The 22285-nt window shown below is 39.7% G+C and overlaps 2 protein-coding genes across 5 annotated transcripts; one reads left to right on the forward strand and one right to left on the reverse strand.

Annotated features, from left to right (window-relative positions):
• Window positions 1–1823: 1823 nt before the first annotated feature.
• On the reverse strand, window positions 1824–5892 carry NDUFB9 (NADH:ubiquinone oxidoreductase subunit B9). Its single transcript, XM_013956840.2, has 4 exons — window positions 5801–5892; window positions 5250–5442; window positions 3152–3265; window positions 1824–2064 (listed from the first exon to the last, which is right to left on the reverse strand). Exons 1-4 carry the CDS (start codon window positions 5884–5886, stop codon window positions 1933–1935), a joined length of 525 nt encoding a protein of 174 aa, XP_013812294.1. The 5' UTR covers window positions 5887–5892; the 3' UTR covers window positions 1824–1932.
• A 23-nt stretch (window positions 5893–5915) lies between these two features.
• Window positions 5916–22179, forward strand: TATDN1 (TatD DNase domain containing 1). 4 transcript variants are annotated; one of them, XM_067290175.1, is made up of 12 exons: window positions 5916–6022; window positions 6716–6781; window positions 7411–7460; window positions 9475–9538; window positions 10675–10818; window positions 10922–10964; window positions 15330–15415; window positions 15545–15585; window positions 17021–17097; window positions 17792–17862; window positions 18674–18800; window positions 21932–22179. In XM_067290175.1, the coding sequence occupies exons 1-12, from the start codon at window positions 6001–6003 to the stop codon at window positions 22032–22034; spliced, it is 894 nt and encodes a 297-aa protein (XP_067146276.1). In that variant the 5' UTR covers window positions 5916–6000; the 3' UTR covers window positions 22035–22179. The 4 variants fall into 4 exon arrangements, with proteins under 4 accessions (XP_067146276.1, XP_067146278.1, XP_067146275.1 ...); XM_067290174.1 differs by lacking the exon at window positions 5916–6022 and adding an exon at window positions 6281–6549; XM_067290177.1 differs by lacking the exons at window positions 7411–7460; window positions 9475–9538.
• The last annotated feature ends 106 nt before the right edge of the window (window positions 22180–22285 follow it).

Raw genomic sequence — 22285 nt, forward strand, 5'->3', positions numbered from 1 at the left:
TCCTGTGCAATGTGCTCTAGGTGACCCTGCTTGAGCAGGGGGGTTGGACTAGATGATCTCCAGAGGTCCCTTCCAACCTCAGCGATTCTGTGATTCTGTGATTCTGTGATAAGTGAGCATACAAGAACTATATTCCTCAGAACACAGCTTTACTGATACAATTCTACAGACATCTCAAATTCAGTTCATACAGGGAGGAACATTTGTCTGGTGCTCTAGAGCAATTTCAGCCATGGCAGCAAGGAAGTGTAACAACATGAAGAAGGTTTGTGTCTAGTAAAATTTGTTATCCAGGTTAAAAAAATGCAGCCAAAAAACTTCTAATAGTGTTAAGTTGGGAAGGCAAGAAGTCTTTACCTGTAAGCAAGGTAAAAATACCTTCATTCCAGGAGCAACCAAAGCCCTTGTCTGTTGCTGTCAGTAGCCTGAAACTCCAGCGCTAGCACAAGCATTTACCACCTTGCCTGCATGGGGTACCAGATTGCAAGTTACCAGGCTGATCCAAATTGCTCAGTAATTTTCATCCGCCTCCTCCAGGACTACCTCCGCTCACCTTCTCTACAGTGGCAGGCAGGCTCTTGCCATTCACTGCTAGTCTCAGGTTAGTTGCTTATCGTTTGATCCAGGCCTCCAACAAATCTGCTTCTCCTTCCACCTTAAGCTCATGTTCATTCTCTGGGAACATGTAGTTTTATTTGGCCAGTTTTTTCAGTCTCAGGAGTAGAGTTTCCTGCAAGAGCTGGAATACGTAAGAACGAAGATGAACTTCACAGCGGCCTAGTCTAACATTTTGCTCAGCCTGAGAAGGGCAATCATCCAAAGAGGCACAGTGGGTGGTTCCTGTTCTGCTACCAGCTCTAATACCCCAGTTAAGCATCCAATTACTTGCATGTTGTTTCCTGCTGGAGACTAGGCACCTTCTCCTCCCCAACGCCCTGCACAGGCCATTATTTAACTAGCATTATTTCCCCTAAGAAAAGGATCACTTTTTCTGTAACCTTTTCCACCCTAGTCTTTGTGGAGGAAAGATATTGGAATTTTCTTATGTATAAGGAAATTAATCTGTCATTCTATATTATAGCTCAGTAAGACCAAGTACTTTACTTTGAAAAAAATTTTAAGTTTGTTCAGGGAGTTGTCCAGCCTCATCAGCTAATTCTATTTCATTAATTTCCTAGCTATCTACTGACATTGCATCTGTTTTAACTTTTCCAAGGCACAGGTTGACACTCATGCTTGAAAGCAGGGATTATAGCTTCAAGTCAGATATTACGGGCTGGCATTTTCTTTTAAACCAGTTTTTTTGAGCACTTAAATTGGAAATTAAATATTTAGGAACTTGGTGCAAGTTCCAAGCTTGGCATGATGCAACTGCTCTGTCATCAACACCTCAGCTTTCCCTGCCAAGGGCTGCAGGCTCTCAGGGCACCCTGAAGGAGGCAGAAAGCTGACTGTGCCTTTCTCCCCCTCTTCCTCTGGGACCTCAGGCTCAACGCAAGGAGCAAAGGTAAGTGGGTAAGTAGGCTTGGCACCCATCTGAGAAGGCTGAAGTATTAACAGAAGTTAAAATCTGGGTGAAGTACCATCCATACTTTATCCATCTATCTGCAGTACCACAAATTCAAGCAAGATTAATCTTTGCAAGCTGTGTTCACCTTCAGCAAACTTGCTCTGGCATTAAGACTTTTTCACATGCAGGTCATTGCTTTAACATTACAGGTATACAGTGTAAATATTAAGTCATCTATTATACACTTCACAAACTGAAAATAATTGTGTGTATGCTATAATAGGAGACCAATATACCACAAAAATGCCTTCCATTTTATTTTACTCAGCTTTATTTTGTGTTAGTTACAGTAGTATGTTTACTGACATGTCTACTGCTTACAGAAGATAGACCGCTTTAATTCACACAGGAAATTTATGCTTTTACATGGGGATTTCACGGGGTCTTGTTACATATTGCCACCACAGTGGTGGCAGATGCCCTTCCTTACGAGCTGGAGGCAAGGCTTCGGTTTTTGGACCATCAGGTGGAGTTTCTTCTTCTAACTGCTTAATCTAGAAGACAAGATATACAATTGCTTTAGTACGTACTACCACCATTTCCACATTGTGGATTTAAGCGCTCAGACAGCAAGTGAAACTGGCCCCAGTTTTGGGAGAGAGGGACTACGCAGTAATGTCTTCTGTCAAGCTGACAGACACATTTCATGTTTCTCAGTATTCACTTACAAACTCAGTAATCATTGCAGGCTCACACTGTGCCATTAAAAAGCAGTTCTAGTGACTTACAAGAAAAGTTTTACTTAAAAGGTCATTATTTCTTCCTAATTCATGTCTGCCATCGCAATTTAAAAACAGACCGTATTCCCTTCCTGCTTTGAAAGCTTGCAGATAATTACACGTCCTGAACAACTTCCATACAAGTCAGGAGGCCTCAGACCTCAAGCAGCATTCTAGAAAAGCACTTTCTTAGATTTTCCATTTCTGCATGTCACCAACAGCCCTTTAGATGTTTTCAACAGATGCTTCTTGAGGCAGCATAGGTGCTGGCTGTCCCTATGCTAATTCTGGTAAAAATGACACATTACATACAATCCAGCCGCTTCTCTACAACTGAGCTTAAAATAAGTAAATAAATAATAAATTATAAAAAAAAAAAACCTAAGAACATCAGCAACTTTTTCTAACTGAAGCTAAACCTAAGTTGGCCAGAAATTATTCTGGATTCCCAAATGTGGAACACTGTGACAACTGACTTTCAAAGGTGCAACTGCAAAGTGTTCAGAGCTTCACAACACCAGAAGAGGAATGCTCTGGTCATTAATCTCTGTTCATTCCCCTTTGGAATTACCTTTAGCAAAACTGCTACGACAGCCTTGCACTAACTGAAATAAAGTTGCAGGTTCAGCTTTACCTTAAAATTCCCTTCACAGCCTCTAAGAAGCTATAGCTCTTTGACATCTGCATATGCATTTTAAGTCAGTGCTTCATGCTGTTAAAAGTTCTAATAAAGCACAGTCTAAACAAGATTGCAGTAGGCATTCACTGTTCTCACCTAAAATATTTTCCAAAAACACAGCTACATGTAACACAAAATACTTGCATGCTGTAGGAGCTCACTTTGCACTGAACAAGCACTGACCTCTTTATCCCAGCTTTCCAGCTGCAGCTTCTTCCACTGCTCTCGTTTGGCAAAGTAATCAGGATACATTGCCTTCTCAGAAGGATGCCAGAAATCCAAACACCATTCAGGAAGCTGCCAACAAAAAAAGAAAACACACGTGTTTTTTAACACACATGTTAAAAAATATATATATATATGTACGCAACAAAGAATTAAATTTGATCATTGAAATCAGTGTTAAAATGGGTAAATAGGCCATGAAATAAAGTACTACATAAAAACACAATTTAAGAGTTATCTGAATTGTTGATCACAAGACATTATGTCAGAGGTCAATGTTTTTAATCTTGGTTTCACAGGTTATCAAAAGTCATAGTGACTTGCTTAAATCACAGCAGCCCAAAGACTGATCCCAGGTCATCTCAGTTTACTTTAAAGCTCTCCAAGTAATTTTATCTAATGGAAGAGATCTCATTTCTTCCCCTCCTACTCTTGAAGGCAGTGGATTAGACAGATCCTTTCCTACAACTACTAATTCAGTTTCTTTGAAAGACAGAGAACCCAACAGCTCACTTCTGCCGCCTACAGCTATTCAAAAATTAGTGGCCTATAAGATATTGATTATGATATGACCTCTAAGATGCCCGATCAAAAATAAAAGCAGAATTTAGAATTCTGCAACAACATCACTGAATATTGACAGTTTAAAGATAGGAACATCAACCAAAAAAATCCATCTTAGGAAGGTTAAGAAGTGGCTCCAATACTATCACTCATCCAGTGACATTTACAGTTCCAGTTTCCTGCTATGCTTCTCACCACTAATTAGGCTCAACAATAATAGCAAAGCTGCTATTAAAAAGATAATAGATATATTTTTTGTTTGTTTTATACACACCCCTCCATATGCAGCAAACACCAACTAAACCCATCAAATAGAGGAAGATCTAAGAGCTACATTTAAAGTAGCCACATCCACAATAGACAATCAATCACTGATATAGCAACAAACCAAATCCTTGTGATGATAGTAATTTTGTTAAAGTATAGTTCTAGCATAAAAAACAGGGAAAAGAAGAAAAAAAACCATAAGAGTTTATATTTCTATATCAAGACCAATCTTGACCACTTATTACTTAACCAACATTTTTCCTGCTGGATTCTTATACTTTATCATCGTTACCTCTACTATTGTTAAATGGCAAATACTTTGGCATTAATCTTAGTCGTTCCTTTCTTCCATATTCACTCCTAAATCTTTTTTCCACCTCTGATAAACCTATGTCAGTTTTTTTCTTTCATATGGCTTTTTATGCATAGAGACCTGACCAGATTTAGTCTTAAGTGTCAGCATTTTCTTCAAAATGAAGGAGAAAAATTGGTGCATACTCTCTCTATATCAACTTTTAAAAAATACACTAGAACAGTCAATGCCAAGAAAGCCAAAACACCATGTTTTTATATGAAACCAAGGTTTCTTTACTTGTAAACAGAACAATCTAGAGGAAAAAAAAATCTCTAGAAGTACCTTAAATTATAAGAATATTACTATTTTAAGGCTAACACGCCATGGCTCTCAAATACTTATCTAGCACTACAACTTACCATACAACAAGGGAAACAATCATTCGTACCCTTGCTCAAACTGCTGGAGGAACAATGGGACTGAGTGAAGAGAAGTCCCCCAACAGACCAAACTAACATCAAAGTTTGGACAGGACCAGAGTGAAACCAAGGCTGTGAGCAGATGCCACCATAAAGGGTAGTGCTGCTTCCTCCGCCCTTACTCCTCTCACAGCTCTGCCGCATTTCACTGGATCTGTCCAACCCATCACTGAGCAGCTCCAACTTGCTAAAAGGGCAGGTTATTCCAGCAAAAAGAAGCTAGCTGTCTTCTGACAGACCAGCAAGTTTCAGGTTGGAGGATCAGACAAGCCAGACAGCTTCTCCCATCAAAGCAATAAGACTTTTAACAGCAGTAAACTATTGATACTGCTGAGTCAAACAACAGGCCAATGAAAGGCTGTTTAAAACACTTTTTCATTCACTGAAAGAGGAGGAAGGTAAGCATGTTATTCCCAAGCACACTAATACACAATCTTACAGGCCACCTTACCTTGTAACATTCGTATCTCTCATAAGAAGTGCCCCCAGGAGAGTCAGGGAAGATGTAAGGCTGAGGATGCTGGTTTGCCCAAAACTCTTCCTCACCTGCCTTCAGCAGCTCTGTGGCCTTCACCATGTCCTTCTCATTCTTGTGCTGGTCAAATCGGTCTCTCAGGAGGACAGCAAAGTAGCGGTACTTGTCTCTACATAGAGAGATTACGCATAGTGACAAACGCAGTACATGTAATGGGGAGCAAAAGAAGAAGAAAAGGGCAACCAGACACAGAAATAAAGCACAGCAACATCACCAGTTACCCCTGCGCAAAGACAGGGCCTGGCCGCGGGCCTCTGAGGGACTCCTGTTCTCACAGCGCCCGTTTCCACGGCGGGCACAGGCAGGCGGCTGAGGAGGCTTCTCCTCCCCACCTCTGCCATGGCGAGGGGGGAAGGAAGAGGACGGCGGCCCCGCCAAGCCGGGGGGCAGCACAGCAGAACAGAGCAAGCCAGGAGAGACCTTAGGCCTCTTCCCTCTCCCCACGATCCCCTCCCTGCCTGTCTCACCGGTGGATGCACCAGGACTCCAGGTGCCGCAGGGATTTCTTGTACAGCCGCAGCACCTTCTGCTGGTGCGTCAGGTAGGCCGCCATTTCGCGCCGCCCTACGCCTCACCTTCAGGCGGCGCGGGGCGGTGCCGCGCCGCGCCGCGCGGGGGCTGACGGGAAGCTGGAGGACGCCGCCCGCCCGCCGCCGCCGCCGCCGCTATGAGCCGCGCCAAGCTCATCGGTGAGGGGGGGACGTGGGCGGAGGGGGGGGCTGCGTCCCTGTCGCCGCCGTGCCTGGTGGCCCGTGTGTCCCGCTGCCGCCTTCCGAGCTGCGGCGGAGCGGGGCCCGGCGGAGGTCGCCGGAGGCTCTGCCGCAGCTGAGGGTTTCCGCCAGGCCCCCGCCCCCCCCGCTGCGCGGCGGCGCGTTAGTCGCGGCTGCTCTGGCCGCGCAGCCGCGCGGGGCTCGCCGCTGCGGCGGGGTTGCGCGGGGCCTCGGCCTCCGCCTCGCCGCGCTCCGCGGCGCGTTGCCGGCTGCGAGGAGCCTTGACTGATCCCGGGGCGGCCTGCCGGGCCGCTGGCGGAGTTAAAGCCTTTATTTTCACGCGAAGCGCGCAGTTATTTGCACTAAGTAGCACACGCGCGTTTGCTTTGGCGAGCATGAGGGCATGCCTTACCCATGCTCGTGAGTAACTCTGGCGTTGATGCCCGAAGGGCCAAAACGTGACTGCTTCCTCGCTCCTAGTAAGGAGGAGCGAGCTCCCAAATTCTGTAAGAAGACTCACGCTTAAGCTTTATACTGCCTGTCAATGTGGTTCTCAGGAGTTGTTTAAGACATTTGCTTTTCACCGTCTTCCCTACTGTGCGAGTTCTCAGAATGAAACGTAGAATGACTGTAACACCTAATTCCCTATTTCTTGGTGTTTTCATTTCATAGATATTGGTATTAACCTGACAGATCCTATGTTCAGAGGGATCTACAGAGGAACACAGAAACATCAAGGTGAATGTTTCTTTTTATCTGCTGGAAGATAGTGTCTCTTGTTAAAAAGTTTGTCAGAAGGTGAGGTTAGGATTTCTTTTTTTCTCACAGACTGGAGGTTTATTATTTACAAGTGCTTGAAGCAGAAACTGCAACAAAATAAGTTAGGTGTTCAGTGACATACATTCCTTTATATTCAACTGCTGTTGAGCTATTGTGCAGGTAACTGTGCTTCTAGAGAAAAATGGAAAACTACTGATACTGTATATATAGTAGGAGACACCCAATAGCGTGAAAGAAAATGGTCTGAGCCTTGTGAAAAATAAAAGCTGTCACAGTATTGCATTGCTGAACCATAGTTATTCATTATAACTGATGCTTTTTGGCTCTCATGGTCTTTAGATACAGAGGTAAAAGCAAGCAGGCTGTTGAAATATATGAAAAATTCCCATTGATTTCTTTAGATTTGAATCAGATCTTCAATTATTGCGTTCATTTGTTCCCTTCTAAGGATTAATCAAATGTGGTTAAAGATTTTTCATGATCTATGGGCATTTTGACTGCAGGAAAGTGATTTATAGTTCAAAAGTAGTTAAATTATACTGTAAAACCTCATGTTTAACTTATGATGTTTCTGCGAACTTTTGCAGATGACTTTCTAGATGTGGTAGAGAGAGCAGTCAAAGTCGGTGTTAAAAAGGTAATTTCTTATCATTAGAAAATTTCTTTAATATTTTAACTGCTTTCCAATACATTTGATTTGATAGTGGAGCACTACAAAAACAATATTTCTGGAACTTGCTATGGAGAATGCAATAACTTTCTGCAATACCGTAAAGCAAATATGTTCTGTGCAGAGCTTTATCTTTCATTTGCACAGATCATTAGATACTCATGAATTAAGTTCAATGATATCGTAGGTGATAGGTGCATAGAATTTGTCTTGCACAGTTTTAACAGGTATTCTCTGGCCTACTGCAATCAATATGTATTTTTCCATTTTAGTTATATTATAGGCAGCCAGTACTGGCTTCTTGTAGCTTGTGCGACTCTTACTCAATAGTTACCACTGTAGACCCAACTCAAAAACTCTTGTCAGGACTGTGATCCTTCAGATGTTTCTATATGTAAAGTAAATTGGTGACAGCAGAAAATCTAGGAATGCCCATGAATGTTTACAGATGACATATCTGAATGTCTGCTAGTAAATATTAACTTATATGTATTAAAATTGCATCATTATGAGCAGGTTTGGAATTCTTGGCCTGAAAATATAGTCTTTTCGGTAATGGACTGCACTCCCTTAGTTATAGTAGTCCAACCCACCTATATGTACCTCTCTAAACTGAATAAATTCTCAGGACAAAAGTAGGAATTAAAACAAAATACATTGAACACTCTTACAAAGCTGTTTTACTATGCTAATAAGGCTGGTGGGTTCTTTTTTTTTTTTTTCCCTGAAGAAATAAACCCTCCTCTTGCAGAAGAACAAGCATCTAAGTTTGCTGAAAAACTCCCATTTGAAAGAGTTAGAAGGAAATTGGGAGAGGAAAAAAGAATACAGCAAATACAGAATCATAGTCACTTTTACTGCTTATGTATGTGCTGTACAAGCCTTGTTTAATCTTTATACCACCCTCTGAGAGTAAGTGGTAATTTTCCTGTTTTATCATCAAGAAGAGACTGGCTGCGTAACTTTTTCAAGATGTTCAGCAGATTCAGAAAAAGAATGCAGAAAGTCGCTGTGCACAGCTATGTTTTCAGTCTTACTAGGTCATGTTGCTGTCCTGTGCCCTGCCAGAAGTCTCTTCTATCCCGGATTGTTTCTGCTCGCCTTGAAGTTTGATCTGTTCACTTGAAAATATGTATATGTGCCCATATGGCTGCTGATTTATGATAAATTTGGTGAAGTTTTGTCCTGTGCTTTATGTGGAATGAGTCAGTTTCAGCTTTATTTGTTTCCGGGGTGGTAGCAGTGGGGCACGTCCACCCTGTAGTGGAGCGTACTGCAGAAACGTCTGAGTTAGCGTTGACCAGTCTGGTACGGAGCATATGAAGCGATAACTGTTGTCCAAAAGCAGTGTAGTCGTAGAATGAGATTCCTGGATTATGATCTAGGGTGTAGATTCTGCAGATGGTTTAAAAAAACCAAAACTGTTGGCAGCAATCTGGTATGCTAAACTTTGATTTTTAGGTCAAAATATAAGATTGGAAACAGAAATTCTTGAATTTGTAAACCTGGCCCTGATACAGACTCTTTTGTTGGTTTATCTACTTATTTAATATGTTTTGGTTGTTTTGTGATTTATTTTTTTTTATTTGTTTCCCCAACTGTAAGACAGGGAGAATACTTTTCTGAATACCATTCTTTGAGCAAAAAAAAAAAAAAGTAAAATTTCTTGAATCGCTGTGTAATGAAGTTAATATTGCTGCAAATAGAAGCATTTTACTTATTAAATGATCTAAAATAGTTGGTGTGGAAGATACTTGATGAAGAAGAAATTCCAGTCTAGTCCCTAGTACATCAGTACTAGCTCATGAGGAATACTGAGATTTGTTATTGATTTATGAAATTTTCTCATATATACATTAGCAATTATTATCTTCTGATCTTTGTTTACATTCTAATTTGCATCTGAGTGTTTTCTTAAACGTTTTGCGGCTGTTTGTTCAAAGCTGAGTGCATTGGCTGACAGTACTTTTCTTCTTTCAAGTTTTTGATTACCGGCGGAAGTCTACAAGATAGCAAAGATGCATTGCAGCTGGCACAGACTAATGGTATCCTCACTTTAAACTTTTTTTGTCAGTCAAAAATACAGTCTTCTCTCTTGGAATTAACAGTTTAAAGGAACATGTCCCTAGAGGTCTTGACAGAATCTCAGATTAAAAAACAGAAATTGTGTTTCGGAACGGGATGAATGTATTGTTCATGAGTTTCTTCATGTTGTTACTTAGATCGCTAGGTGTTGGAGGGAATCAGTCTTTCCTGCAGTTTATATCTGTATTTCTAAGTAATACAGATCCTTAGGAAAATCAAACTGCATGCCTTTCTGAAAGGACAAGGCCCTCTTCCAAAAATAAGCTGAAATGCTTGTATACTGTGGAGCACATGTTGCTTGGTGGGTTTTTGTTTGTTTTTTACTTACCAAGCTATCACGACCAGCATGAAGAATAGAGGTGTCTTTCTCTTTTGTGGTTCTCCTAGCTTTCCCTTTCTTTCTGCTTAATGGAAAGTATCCCACCCTTTTTCCTTTCACAAATATCATTCAGCTAATTACTTATGTATATTTGAACATATGTTAAAGTGCTGCTTACAAAATATAATCTTAGAATAGTTTAGGTTGGAATGAACCTGAGGAGGTAATCTGGCCCAACCTCCCATCCCCCCCAACCAAAACAGGACTGGCTTTAATATTAGGTGACATTGCTCAGGCCCTTAGGTATTCAAGACTTTTTCATGTGTTTACATCTTCCATAAAAGCACTTATCAGTACTCTTAGTTTGGCATTTAGATAGTCTAGATTAGATTTTTAGATAAATCGGGCCACATGTTGTTTCTATGAGTTCTGTGCTAATGCGGAGACATGCAAGGGAACTGACATGCTATCTACAAATTTTACAGCTGGGGATAACCTGATCCATTTTGAACAAGTCATATTTCTCTTTGAGGGCTTCTCCAACAGAATAATTCAACTATGAATTGCAGTTTTGAAGTGTATTAAATGATGTGTTCTAAAAAGATCCATGTAGAGATACTGTCTGCCATTGTTACATTAAAAAATATCAGTGTAATAAAACCATCAGAAAGATAAAAAAGACATTCAGAAGGAGTTTTTTTTTTAAGTTATGAGCTAAAAAAAAATCCAGGTAATAGCTATAATTTATATAAATTTGCTATTTTTTTCTTGCTTTAGACATGTTTTACAGTACAGTTGGCTGCCATCCTACCCGCTGTGGAGAATTTGAGCAGAGTAACCCTGATCAGTATTTATCTGAATTACAAAATCTGATTGAAAAAAATAAGACAAAGATAATAGCAGTTGGGGAATGTGGCCTAGGTAAGCATTAACCTAGTACTTCAATATTACTGTTTTCCTTTATATGGTGGGAAAAAAAACCCATCACTACTAACTAACTGTGTTTTCTTCTCTCCGTTTGTAGATTTTGATAGATTAGAATTTTGCCCAAAGGACATCCAACTCAAGTAAGAAACTTCTGATAACTATAAATCGACTTTGTAGTAGTTTACAGAAATATTTTCCATCTTGTATTCTACCAGGTAACATTTTGTGAGATATAGACCTGAAGTTAAAAAAAGAAAAAAAAAATTTGACAGAAATGTGACCTTAAAGAAAGAGGCCCACATTCAGGCAGAGTTGTACACTAAATTTTGCCAAACTACCTGCCTGGCATTGGCTTAGCAAGTCCTTTTCTGTGAAATCAATCAGAATTTTTGAGTTTCTGGGCGTGACAAATGTTCATTCTTGCTTGTACTCAAGAACTGTTGGAGACTCTCACAGGGAGAATGACAGTACTGCAGTGTGCAAAGGAGGAGTGCAGTTGTTGTAATGGAAGGCCTGGGGAAGGGAACAGAACTGGCAAATCGGATAAATCAGCAGCGAACAAGAGTAAGCCTTTTTTTAATAAGGGAGGTCTTAGCTAGGAGCAAGGTAATCAAGGAAAGCTGATGAAATAGGTAATTTGGGGAGCTGGCGAGTGATGTACTTTGAAGTAATATCTACAGCATAGGTACTGAATAGAAAGAAACTAGCATAGTCCCGAAAATCAGCTCATATTCTTGTAGTGATAAGCTCTGTCTACACAGGGAGCTGACTGGAAGAGGTAGGTGATAAATTCAAACGAGTTGAGGGATTAATGAGTCATGCTTGCATTTTGCTGCTCTGAGTAGAATTAGTCACAGGGGGGCAGTGGTTAGTTGTGTTTTTTCTAATTGCCACATATTAGCAGCTGGTAGAGTTAATCTCTTGTTTGTAATACTACAGTCATATAGTAAAATACTTAGCCAAGCGGGCAGAACCTTTTTTTGGGGTAGAATTCAGTGTACACCAAGTTCAGCAAAGCACAGTTTGGAGGATAACCTGTTTATCTTTTGTGGCAAACTAAAACACTGGTGGAGTATTGTATTTTAAGATTCTTATTGCCTTCCTGTTATTGATGAGAAAATTTAAGGAAAAAATCTGATTTTTCTTTTCTGATGGACTGCAGCTGATGGACAAGTGGAAAAGTAATCGGGTGCACTTAAATTTGGGGGTACGAGGAAAGAAGTGACAAAGTGGAACAGAAATCACTTTTTAAAAGTGATAGGTGATTCCTTTCTAATTAAGATTGATAATGACAGAAAGTTTCTAGCTGATGCTATTTCAGTGAATTGTGTGAAGTATATAAATCTAGTTTCTAAGAGCTGTATTGAAAACCCTTGTTGGAAATTGCAATTAAAAGGAGGTGATTGATGAGAAAGACAGAAAGCAAGAAGTATGAGGGAACAAAGAAAAAGGGAAAGTCCCAAGGAAAAATGTGCGTAAGTATTATGTTTGTAAAGTTCCTATTCTCTAAATGTTCAGCTTTCCCTAGTATTCATCCTTCACATGTTTGTGAAACATGATCGGGGTTTTGGATTGTTTTGTGGTTTCCATTTCTGCTAATGAAATGCTGCAGAGTTAGGTACAGTCTGACTCTTGTGACCTTTTTCAGACTAGATGGCAGGTTCTTCAAGTTAATATTCGAGGTATGCTTGGTAAGTGAACTAAGAAAGAAAAGCGAAGGGTGGAGTGTCTGAGGGGCCAGTTCACCAGCTGTCAGCTCAGCTGGAGTTCAGGTGTTTTACCAGTCTCTAGGATTGCTAGCAAGCAGCTGCCAAGTTACTCCATAGAAGAGAGGTATGACTGTTTCCCAGTAGATGGTATCTGAGCATTACTTCTCTGTTTTGTTTCATGTTTAATCATTATTTTCTAGTTAGTTATGATTTGTTTTCTTCTGGATAATTTTCCACACATAAAAATGAAAATGATCCTTCCACTCAATATCTTGGATTAAAAAGCCAATAAGGATGAAATTCCTGTGTTGAATCAGCCCTAGAAACTGTTCGTGTCCTCCTTTCACATAGCTTTTCACATGGTGATTCAAATGGTAGTTAGATGAAGATACTGCCTTCCTATTATATATAATGAAGGTCACATTATAAATCGAGGAGTATATAGAGATTTCACTTCTGCTGTAGTGACTGTGCTGGGTTTGTGGGGCTCAGCAACATGGGAAACAAGAGGGTTTTTTTTAACCAAATGGAGTTGGCGGGGGGAAGCACCCCAAATCACGTGCATTGTTATTCATATATGGATCCAGAATTTCTTGTCTAGAGAGCCTCCACCTCAGCAAGACCAGTTTGCTTCAACTCCTTTAGTGGCTGGATTCCAAAACTAAAAATACCACATTTAAACTTACTTTTATGGTCAAAACTAAACCTGCAAACAAGCATGTTGCAAAAATATTTTCGAACTTCCAAATCGAGAAGCAACACAGAACAGGCACATTAAATGACACTTTACTTGCCCAAGAGAAAAAAGTTGTTCCTTAAGCAGTGGAGCTAGTGAGGCTTGGTTTCGTACTGATTTATGTTGTTACCATCCTGACCACCACGTCTGGTTTCTTCACACTTCTCCCGGGTCTGTGATCCCTTTCCTTTTTTCCTCTGAGAACTTCCACATCCACATCCCCTGTCCCCTTGACAGAGTAAGTAGCAGCATGCGTTGGGCTTCATTGCTGCTAAGAGCAGAAGAAGCTTGAGTTGTCTTCTCCTCCACAGGGCACACAACTTGGTATCTTCAAGACCACTGCCCTTCTCTCAAAATTAGATTGAAGTTGACCAGTAGGTTCTGGATTTGCTGAGGGAGCTTATTTGCAGACCAGTCTCTCAAACCTCATTTCCATATGAAATGAGCCTTTAAAAAAATTAGTTTTCTTTCTGAATCAAGCTATTTTAGTCAGTTAACCACAAGAGCAATCATGAGTTCCAGTTAAAATTCTATTGTATCTAGAAAATACTAAGCAACTGTAATGCATGCTGTGAATTTTCATGTCTTTTTTAACGTTACTCTTTCACATGCTATATGTGAAAGATCTGCACTGATAAAGAAGTTAACTATACCAGAGAAACAGCAACATGTAATAAACAGAAAATAGTGAAAATTGAACAAATTTAAATAACCCACTTGCATTGTCTTTGTTTTATATTGTCTTTACTTCTTGTTTTTATGGTACGAAAACGTAAATCAAACCAATGGTTTGCTCCCATTTTCTACCAATTCGTATATGAATCATATGCAGCAGTATGGGGACATTGGAGCTTCCTTTTGAAGTGTTTCTGATACCTGATGATGGGAACGTCCCAGTGCCCTGGACTGCTTTTAGCAGCAACACATAAAGAAATCCAATATGTGCAGATGGTCCCAGCCTGCCGGACAAGCAACGCTGCCTTCCTGCCCTGTCCAAATAATGTCATCTTGCACATTATGGATGCAGGCTGAGCGAGCTAGGCAGTGTTGGCCCTCTACCATGCATATGTCCCTCTACCATGTTTCCTCAGCATTTGCAATTTGCATGCCTTGGTGTAGCGTGGCAGACAGATAGCCAGAAATGGTAAATTATAATCCTCTGGGGTCTGAACGAGCCACAAATGACAGGCGACAGGGTTATTTCAGTGCTAATTAGTTTCCTTTAGAAAGTGCATTGGGGAAACTGGCTACCTAGTTACCTTCCCTCTGCCCACCTTTCTATGTCTCTTCATAGGACTGCTGCCTCGCTGTTACTGATTCCTCAAAGGGAATACTAGGAGTAGAAGGTAGGAGAGGGATAAAAATGAGTGATGATGAAAGGATGCAGACACACAACGGGGAGGAGGGAAACAGTTGAAGATTTTGAAAGAATGAAGACAAAAGGCAGAAATAAAACGTCTAATGTTGGTACTTGTTCTGCCCCAAGACAGGCATTACTTTGACCTTCACTGAAGAGCAAACAGTAAATCTAATGTGTTACTTTACAGGGCAGCGAGCTCTGATAACCAGTTTTGGCCATTTGAGGCTACAGAAGTCTGCATATTGCTCCCTCACTTTCCCTGCTTTTGCACGGGCTTCTTGAGATGGTGTTCTGTGTGATATATACTCCCTTCCATTCTTAAAATTTCAAAACTTAGTGGAGAAGTCAGTTCTTCTTTCATTTAAATGCCCACCTCTCCCCAAAAAACAGCAATCAAAAAAAAGCTGGGAAGGGACAGCTTCTAGTAGAGCACTTGCGTAGCATAGATTCCTCCAGTATTGTGCTTGGCCACTGCTTATCTGTCTTCCAAAACAGATTGCTAATATATGAATATACCATGGGAAAGGGTTCATTTTAAAACTGAATTCTTAAATCCTTGTACAAATAAGAACGTCTGCATGGCAAATCCATTATGTCTTTAATTCTTGAGGACAAAAACATACAAGCAATGGAAAAATTTTTCTGCTGTCTTTATTTGTTCTTAAACTGAGTTTCTGGTTAAGTGTTCTTTATTTTACAGATATTTTGAAAAACAATTTGACCTGTCAGAACAAACAGAACTGCCAATGTTTCTCCATTGTAGGAACTCACATGCTGAATTTTTAGGTGGGTTTTGTTTGAAAGCTTCAAGCAGTAACAAATACTGAATATGAAAAAAAATCTGAAAATCTTAATCTTTTGCCTTTTTCTGTTATAAAGCTGTTTTCTTACATTTTTATTCATTTCATTTCTCAGATATAATGAGAAGAAATAGAGATAGATTTGTGGGAGGGGTGGTAAGTATAAACTTCAGTTTAGCGCTCATTTTTAGATAAACATATGTGTAGATATTGTGGGTGGAGGTGGGCATGTGTGTGAATATTATCCCTTAGTATGTGACTTCTTGTTTTCCACGGAATCTGAGTAGGTTTCCTTTTACGTGATTTAAGTTATTACAAATTAGTAACCACTTTCCAATCCCTTCTAGTGTTTTTATTTTTGTTGCTTATTCAACAATTTTTTGTAAGGTAAGAGGATAGACTGAGAAAAAACTCGGCAGCTGACATGAGCAGTTTTTCTTGGCCTGTCAGAAGTACGGTTTAAGCACCTTATAAATTACATTGGCCTCTCCCAGTTCTACAGTGTCTGTAGATGTAGCACATTCAGACCGAAGGTAATTCAGATGCATATTACCAGTATAAGCCATAACCTCGAACATTTGGTTCAGCCATCAGACACCATTCTTAAATTATATCCAGATGTAACTTTCGATTACTTTGTCTTTAGCAATTCAGATCGTGTATTTTAATTCAAAAGCATAGTAGGAAAAACTTTCAATGAAATGATTAAAAAATCCAGGCAACGCTCTTTCTGGTTTCCATTATGGCAGAGTTTCCCCAAACTAATAAATGTTTGGATTGTTCTTTCTTGCTGACATTGGACCACATCTCCTACAATACCATCTCAGTCCCCAGCTTTCCCCCTTACCGCAGAAACCTTCCCCTAGCTCAGTACTTTGCATGTTACTTTTGCTCTTATGTAATACTGTACAATCTCTCCTTCCTTCCTTCCTTCCTCTCTTCCGCAAAACTGGTTGCGAGCAGAGAAACGAAGAGCAGGCGCTCTCTGCACCGGCGCGTTCCCCTCACAGCAGGGAAGAGCAGGCAGTTCTCTCTGCTCCGCTCGGGTCTGAGAAGCTGCAGCTCCCAAATGCATTAAGTCACACCTTGTGACCTGTCCTTTGCCCCGTTAGCCCCGGGCCGACAGAACGGCAGGTACCATCCCTCTCTCCAGCTCCAGCGCACCAAGTCTGTGTAGAATGTAATACCGCTCTTACTCTGTCTCTGACAGCAGCCTGCAGGGAGTAGTGAGGGAAGAAGGTAAAAATTGAGCATGGCACTACTTCCTCTGTAGAGTCTTCCAGCTGTCCATTGCTCAGCAAGTTCCGGAGCCAGAAGCAGCAGCTTTGTGTAGTCCTTTTCTACATACATTTATCACTAAGGAAACCTGGTCACAGATTCTTACTGCAGTGTTCTACTTGTAGTACTGAAGGGCTTCAGCCTGAGCTTTGCCCGCATTCAGAATCAGCCGTGATGAGCCGTGCCACATCTTTATAATGTTTATATTCATGTGTAATACATACCATCAGAGGTATTTATAGCACAAATAAAAATTAATACATACTTTTGGATGACAGGTGTTTAAATGATGACATATATAAATATATTCCAGGTACATTCTTTTGATGGCACAAAGGAAGAAGCAGCTGCTATAATAGATTTAGATCTCTATATTGGAATAAATGGCTGGTAAGTTCTTTTCAAGAATTAAAACTATTCTAAGATGTCAGCTCTACTGAACTCTGATTACTTTCTTTTAAAAAAATCAGGTCAAGTCTTCAAAGCTCAGTAGACTCTTAATGATCGTCTGTTGACGGATTTAGAATTCCACTCATTACAGTAAATCTGTTAGCTACAAAAAGTTCTTAACTCACAGCTCTGTGAGTTAATCTTGTCTTAGGGTCCTTCCTACTATCCTTCAGTCCTTGTTTGTAAATAAATGAGGTTGTGGGATGCAGAAGCAGTCCTTTTGAGGACTATTTAAATTCTGTAATTTTAAGCTGCCTTGTCAAACCCAGGAGTAATTTAAATGCAATCTGATTAGCCTCATATACTAGTTAAATAGCCTGAATTCTCAGTATTCATCTGGCCAAAAGCCAGCCAGCCTGACTTTTTAAGTTGTGTGGGTTGTTGAGGCCAGGTGAGTAGGGCAATGGAGGTAGGAATTCTACACCCTTGCTAGGTTGAGACAGTTTCACTGTGAATAACTGCCCAAACCTCCTGTTTTCTGCAAATCCTGAATTTGCAGGCAGGGCTTTTAAAAGATGAAGCAGATTTTATTCACTTACAAAATTATTTAGGAAGCTGCCTTTGCTACAAAACACTTCAACAGGCAAAATAATTACTTTTATACACATTTTCTTCCTAACTGTGATTTTTCTAGTTCACTGAAAACAGAAGCTAACTTGGAAACCCTGAAATCCATTCCTAGTGAACGATTAATGATAGAGACTGGTAAGATTTTATATCTTGATCAACCTTTTTTGTGACTAAACCACTGTTAGATAAGGAGATATGCTTGTATAGCAATGATAAGGCAGAATCAAGAGCTAAGAAATTGGGAGAAGAGAAAGGACTACCTTTTTCTCCAGGTTAGAAAGCAGTTTACAGATTCCAGAAATACCCATTTTCAGCCTTCTGCTGGAAGGACTAAGCTGCCTTGTCAGTTCCTGAGACTATGGGTGAAGAGGAAAAGGACAAATGTAGAAGCCCAGATTTTTACATGTACTTAGGAACCAAAATCCTGCTTGAATATCTTTTAACATCTAGCTTGCTGTGGATGTGTGGAACACAGGATTACGTAAAGAGCTGTGACCTTGCCAATGGTAGCAGTAATGGCATTTGGAAACACCAATTCTTTAAATGGAATAAGATGAAAGAAGGCTGGAATATACCTCCTGGGATAATGAGCTGTGGGTTTTTTTTTATTATTATTATTATTTTTTTAATTGACTGGCTAGGGTTGTCTTTTTTTTTCCCCCCCTCCTATTCATTTACATCTGAAGCACAGACCTGTTAAAGTATACATGACCTTTGTGGAATGCATGTAATCTATCTAGTGATCTTTTTTATAACAGAAGTTAGTGTTATGTACTATTGCTGATGTTTTTAAGTGCTGATGGTGTTGGTATAAAAATCCAAAGGCAGTGAAGATGTTAAATTGTCCAACTCTCTTAAATTCCATTTCAAACAGGAAGAGAAGTAATTTTTAGAAAGTGATTGTAAGGACTTCTAATACTTTTAATTCTTTCTTGAATGCAACTAGATGCACCTTGGTGTGGAGTGAAAAATACTCATGCGGGATCAAAATACATAAAAACTACATTTCCTACAAAAAAGAAATGGGAAATAGGGCACTGCTTGAAGGACAGAAATGAACCCTGCCATATAATGTAAGTGTACTATATTAATATTATTTAAAATAGTTCAAATCTCATTTTACAGAAAAAAGTGGAAAAATTTCACTGGAAATGTAGTAAATGGAAATGAATTCTAAATTTATTTAACCTTGAGCAAGGTATTGTTTTACAGGTTGTGGAAGAACTTAAAAAGGTGCTTCACAGCAACACAAAAAACTCCCTGCAAGTGAAACCAGTACTGTTTTTATCTTTTCACTCAATACAATGCATAAGGGGCCATATTCTGTAAAGGAACCTGACTGGAATAAATTTCACTCGGTTGTTGCTCCAGTTGCTTTTAAACGAATTCAGCGCAAGAGCTGTGTGATTCTCTCAAGAGTGGAGAGTACTACGATATTGAGTAGATATAAACAACAAGTCATATAAAGAAGTCCTTTATAAGAAGTCATATTTATAAATGACTTCTCCCAGTTCCCTAGCAGACTAGTCTTGGGGCCTTTCTGATACAAACTACAGTGACATGAAATTGTTTAGGATCACTTCTTCATTCTGCTACTGTGCTTAAAATGTATTGAGGTTCACAAAACCCTGTGATACAGTTTAGATATGAAGAACCGTAGTCAACATCAGGAACTGTTAAAACTCTGGGGGCTTGTGCACTCACTGTTAGAATCTGAAAGGACAGAAGCCCTGTTTTCTGCCATACCTTCACACACTCCCTCCCAGACACAGTGAAAAGCAGGGAAGCGTATCATTGTTTTAATGAAAAAGTTTAGTTATATCCATTGAATAGCTCTGATAGATGACTACAGTTGTAAAAGATGGACTTACAACTTGTAGTAAAGTCTGGTTGGTTGATTATACCAACCTTCTCTGTCATCTTGTTATCAACTCCCAAAAAAGAAATTCATGAAATTCTCTTGTGGTGCTATGGTATTTGAATGAATTTCAACCCAGTAAATAAAACTCACAGCTATACCTATCCAAATGCAAAGCCTATTATTTGCTTCATCAGAAGATCTCTCTTTTGCTATGAAGTCTACATATATTTCTATGGAAAGTTGTATAAAACACCTGTTGCCTTTTGAAATATTTCCCATGGTACTACTAAAGTATCTAGGAATTTGGCAAGGTATCTGTACAAGAATGTATTTGAGAACTGAAGGGACTTTTGCTTCTTCGTTAGGAGACCTGAAGAAACATTTTCCAGAAAAGACCACCAGTCATGCTAAAAGCATAGTTTAAGCTTACCTGGTGACATGTACTAGTGTTCAGATGTTTTATGCTATAATAATAATTTGTAATGTTCTTTTAGTATTTTAGACCTTCTGGGGTCAGCCAGGGCTTTTGGGGTAGAGGAAGAGGCTAACTGGAAAAAAAATTCTGAAAATGAGTTGAGGACCTGTGGGAGTCAGGCACCTCCACTGTTACTGAATAAGGCTATTTAGGCAAGCCTGTATGTGTTAACATCCCCCCCACCCCCCCCATCTTTGCTGCCTTGGTTGTAATTTACAGTGAAAGTGTTTCAGAAACCCCACAACAGGGAAGGCAGGGAGTCTGCCCTACCGCAGTACACAAGTGCTATACTTTGGGTTTTGGTGTCCTTTATAAAATAATCTTGTTTAGGTCAACCTTATTTTGGAAGTGCTGTCCCTTTAAAATTAATTGTAGCCCATATTAGTTGTAGGTTAGTAACCTGAGAACCTCTTAAACCTTAGGAGAAATGAAGTAAGTGAGAATTGGTATTTTGTGACTTCTCAAACAACAAGATCCAGTGTGAGTGGCAAGTAACATCAGACCACAACCGTTTATCATAGCTAAGTTGGCAGGAGGAGTTTCCCACTTGTCTTTTTCAGAGACAAGACCACTTTCAGTTTTGCTGGAGATGATAGATATTGCTGCTGTGTGTGTATAAAAAAATCTTTAAAACTACAAACCTACCCTTGGAAGCTATTTTCATTAAAACTTTAGCCTTCAAGTTTTTTTTTTCCCCCCTGCAGTGATTTCACACAAACAGTATTACAGTAACATGGGTTAATCCTACTGTATCCAATGGGGGACAGATATGTAAGCCCTACCAAAACACTTCAAGGCTTAAATTCTTGGTTATTTAAAACTTACTTACTTACTTATTTCTGGGTAGCCCTGTAGCTAAACAGCCTGATTGCCCCTCAGCTTCTCTTGGAACGATGAACAGTTAGTAGCTTCCCCTACTAGCAGTTGTTTGGCTCCAAAGCCCAGGAGTGGGCATGAAATGGGCTGCTTCTGCATTAAGGAAGCAGTTGTTTACATTGCAACTATAGTTTAAAGGAGCGTTACCCTCCCTTCCTCAAAAAGAAGCCTGGCTATTACGTAAGTTAAGTGCAAGATCCCCAAACCACCACCACCAAGCTTGAGGTTCATCAGCTTTACCATGAGTTTGATTTTTTTTTTCCTACTTCTAGTTAAATGGTAAGATGTTAGAAAACCTCTTAGGAATTGTACAGAGTATGCATTTTTTCAGTATGATTAGGTGCTAGGAAACCATGAGAAAATAAGTACAGAGAAAGGTTAGGACTTGGGGTTTCTTTTAATTACTATTCACCCCATTTTTTTCCTCTTATCTTGCCTGGCTTGTGCCAAGGCCATAGGCCTTTTAAAAGTGCTCATTTAACATGTACTACCACTATCACCTGAACTTACTCTTCAAAATTAATATAGACAAATGGAAAGCAGGAATGAACCATTTTGGCAGCTGTACTCTCAAAATAGATAAATTTATGGCAGGAATTTAAGCTTTGCCATAGACCAGTGTCTGTTTAGAGTGCAGTTTTAGCCTTGAAAGGAGGCTAATAAATTTCAGTCTGAAAATGAAGACTATCGATAAAGACACCCACAAAATGACACTTTCTTTGAAACAGAAAGCTGTTTAATTACCTCCAAACAAGAGTCAAAAGACCAAAGATGAATCTGTACCAGTGAGCAACCAGTGTTCCAGGTAAAGGGAACAGAAGTTAGTGACTTAAAAGTGAAGCTGTTTGCATATCTGAGCACCTTCCCTGTTGCTCTCAGAATAGTTTTTTATTCCAGATCAGTCTTAGTTACTTGTGTACATACACATGCAGTAGACAAGTATATTCAGTATTGAGTTTCAGAGTTTACTAATATTATTCTTTCTTTTTTAGTCAAATACTGGAAATAATGGCAGCAGTAAGAGAAGATGACCCCCTTGAGTTGGCCAATACCTTATATAACAACACTATTAAAGTCTTCTTTCCAAATATATAAAGTTGTTTTTCCTTACATTTATTCAGCGTAACTTCAGTAAATGTACTGCAAAAACTTAAGAATGATCATATCTGCACATTCTTAGCAATGGAACCAATATGTAGTGCTTTTTTTTTTGTGCAAGATTAAAGATGATTTTGAAAAAGGTGGTCTGCATTTGTGCAGTTTCTCAGCCTTATTCCCTTTGCATCAAGATTCAGGATCAATCTCTAGGATAATCCAAGCCAGCAACTCTTGTAATACCTGCGTGC

Source organism: Apteryx mantelli, chromosome 2, assembly GCF_036417845.1.
Source record: "Apteryx mantelli isolate bAptMan1 chromosome 2, bAptMan1.hap1, whole genome shotgun sequence".
Taxonomy (NCBI): domain Eukaryota; kingdom Metazoa; phylum Chordata; class Aves; order Apterygiformes; family Apterygidae; genus Apteryx; species Apteryx mantelli.

Coding starts and splice junctions, on each gene's coding strand:
- TATDN1 (XM_067290174.1), top strand. CDS start 6,483: ATGCCCGAAGGGCCAAAACGTGACTGCTTCCTCGCTCCTAGTAAGGAG. Junction 6,782..7,410: donor AGGAACACAGAAACATCAAG/GTGAATGTTTCT, acceptor GAACTTTTGCAG/ATGACTTTCTAGATGTGGTA. Junction 17,863..18,673: donor ACGATTAATGATAGAGACTG/GTAAGATTTTAT, acceptor GAATGCAACTAG/ATGCACCTTGGTGTGGAGTG.
- NDUFB9 (XM_013956840.2), bottom strand. CDS start 5,886: ATGGCGGCCTACCTGACGCACCAGCAGAAGGTGCTGCGGCTGTACAAG. Junction 5,443..5,800: donor GAGTCCTGGTGCATCCACCG/GTGAGACAGGCA, acceptor CTCTCTATGTAG/AGACAAGTACCGCTACTTTG. Junction 2,065..3,151: donor TGGAAAGCTGGGATAAAGAG/GTCAGTGCTTGT, acceptor CTTGTCTTCTAG/ATTAAGCAGTTAGAAGAAGA.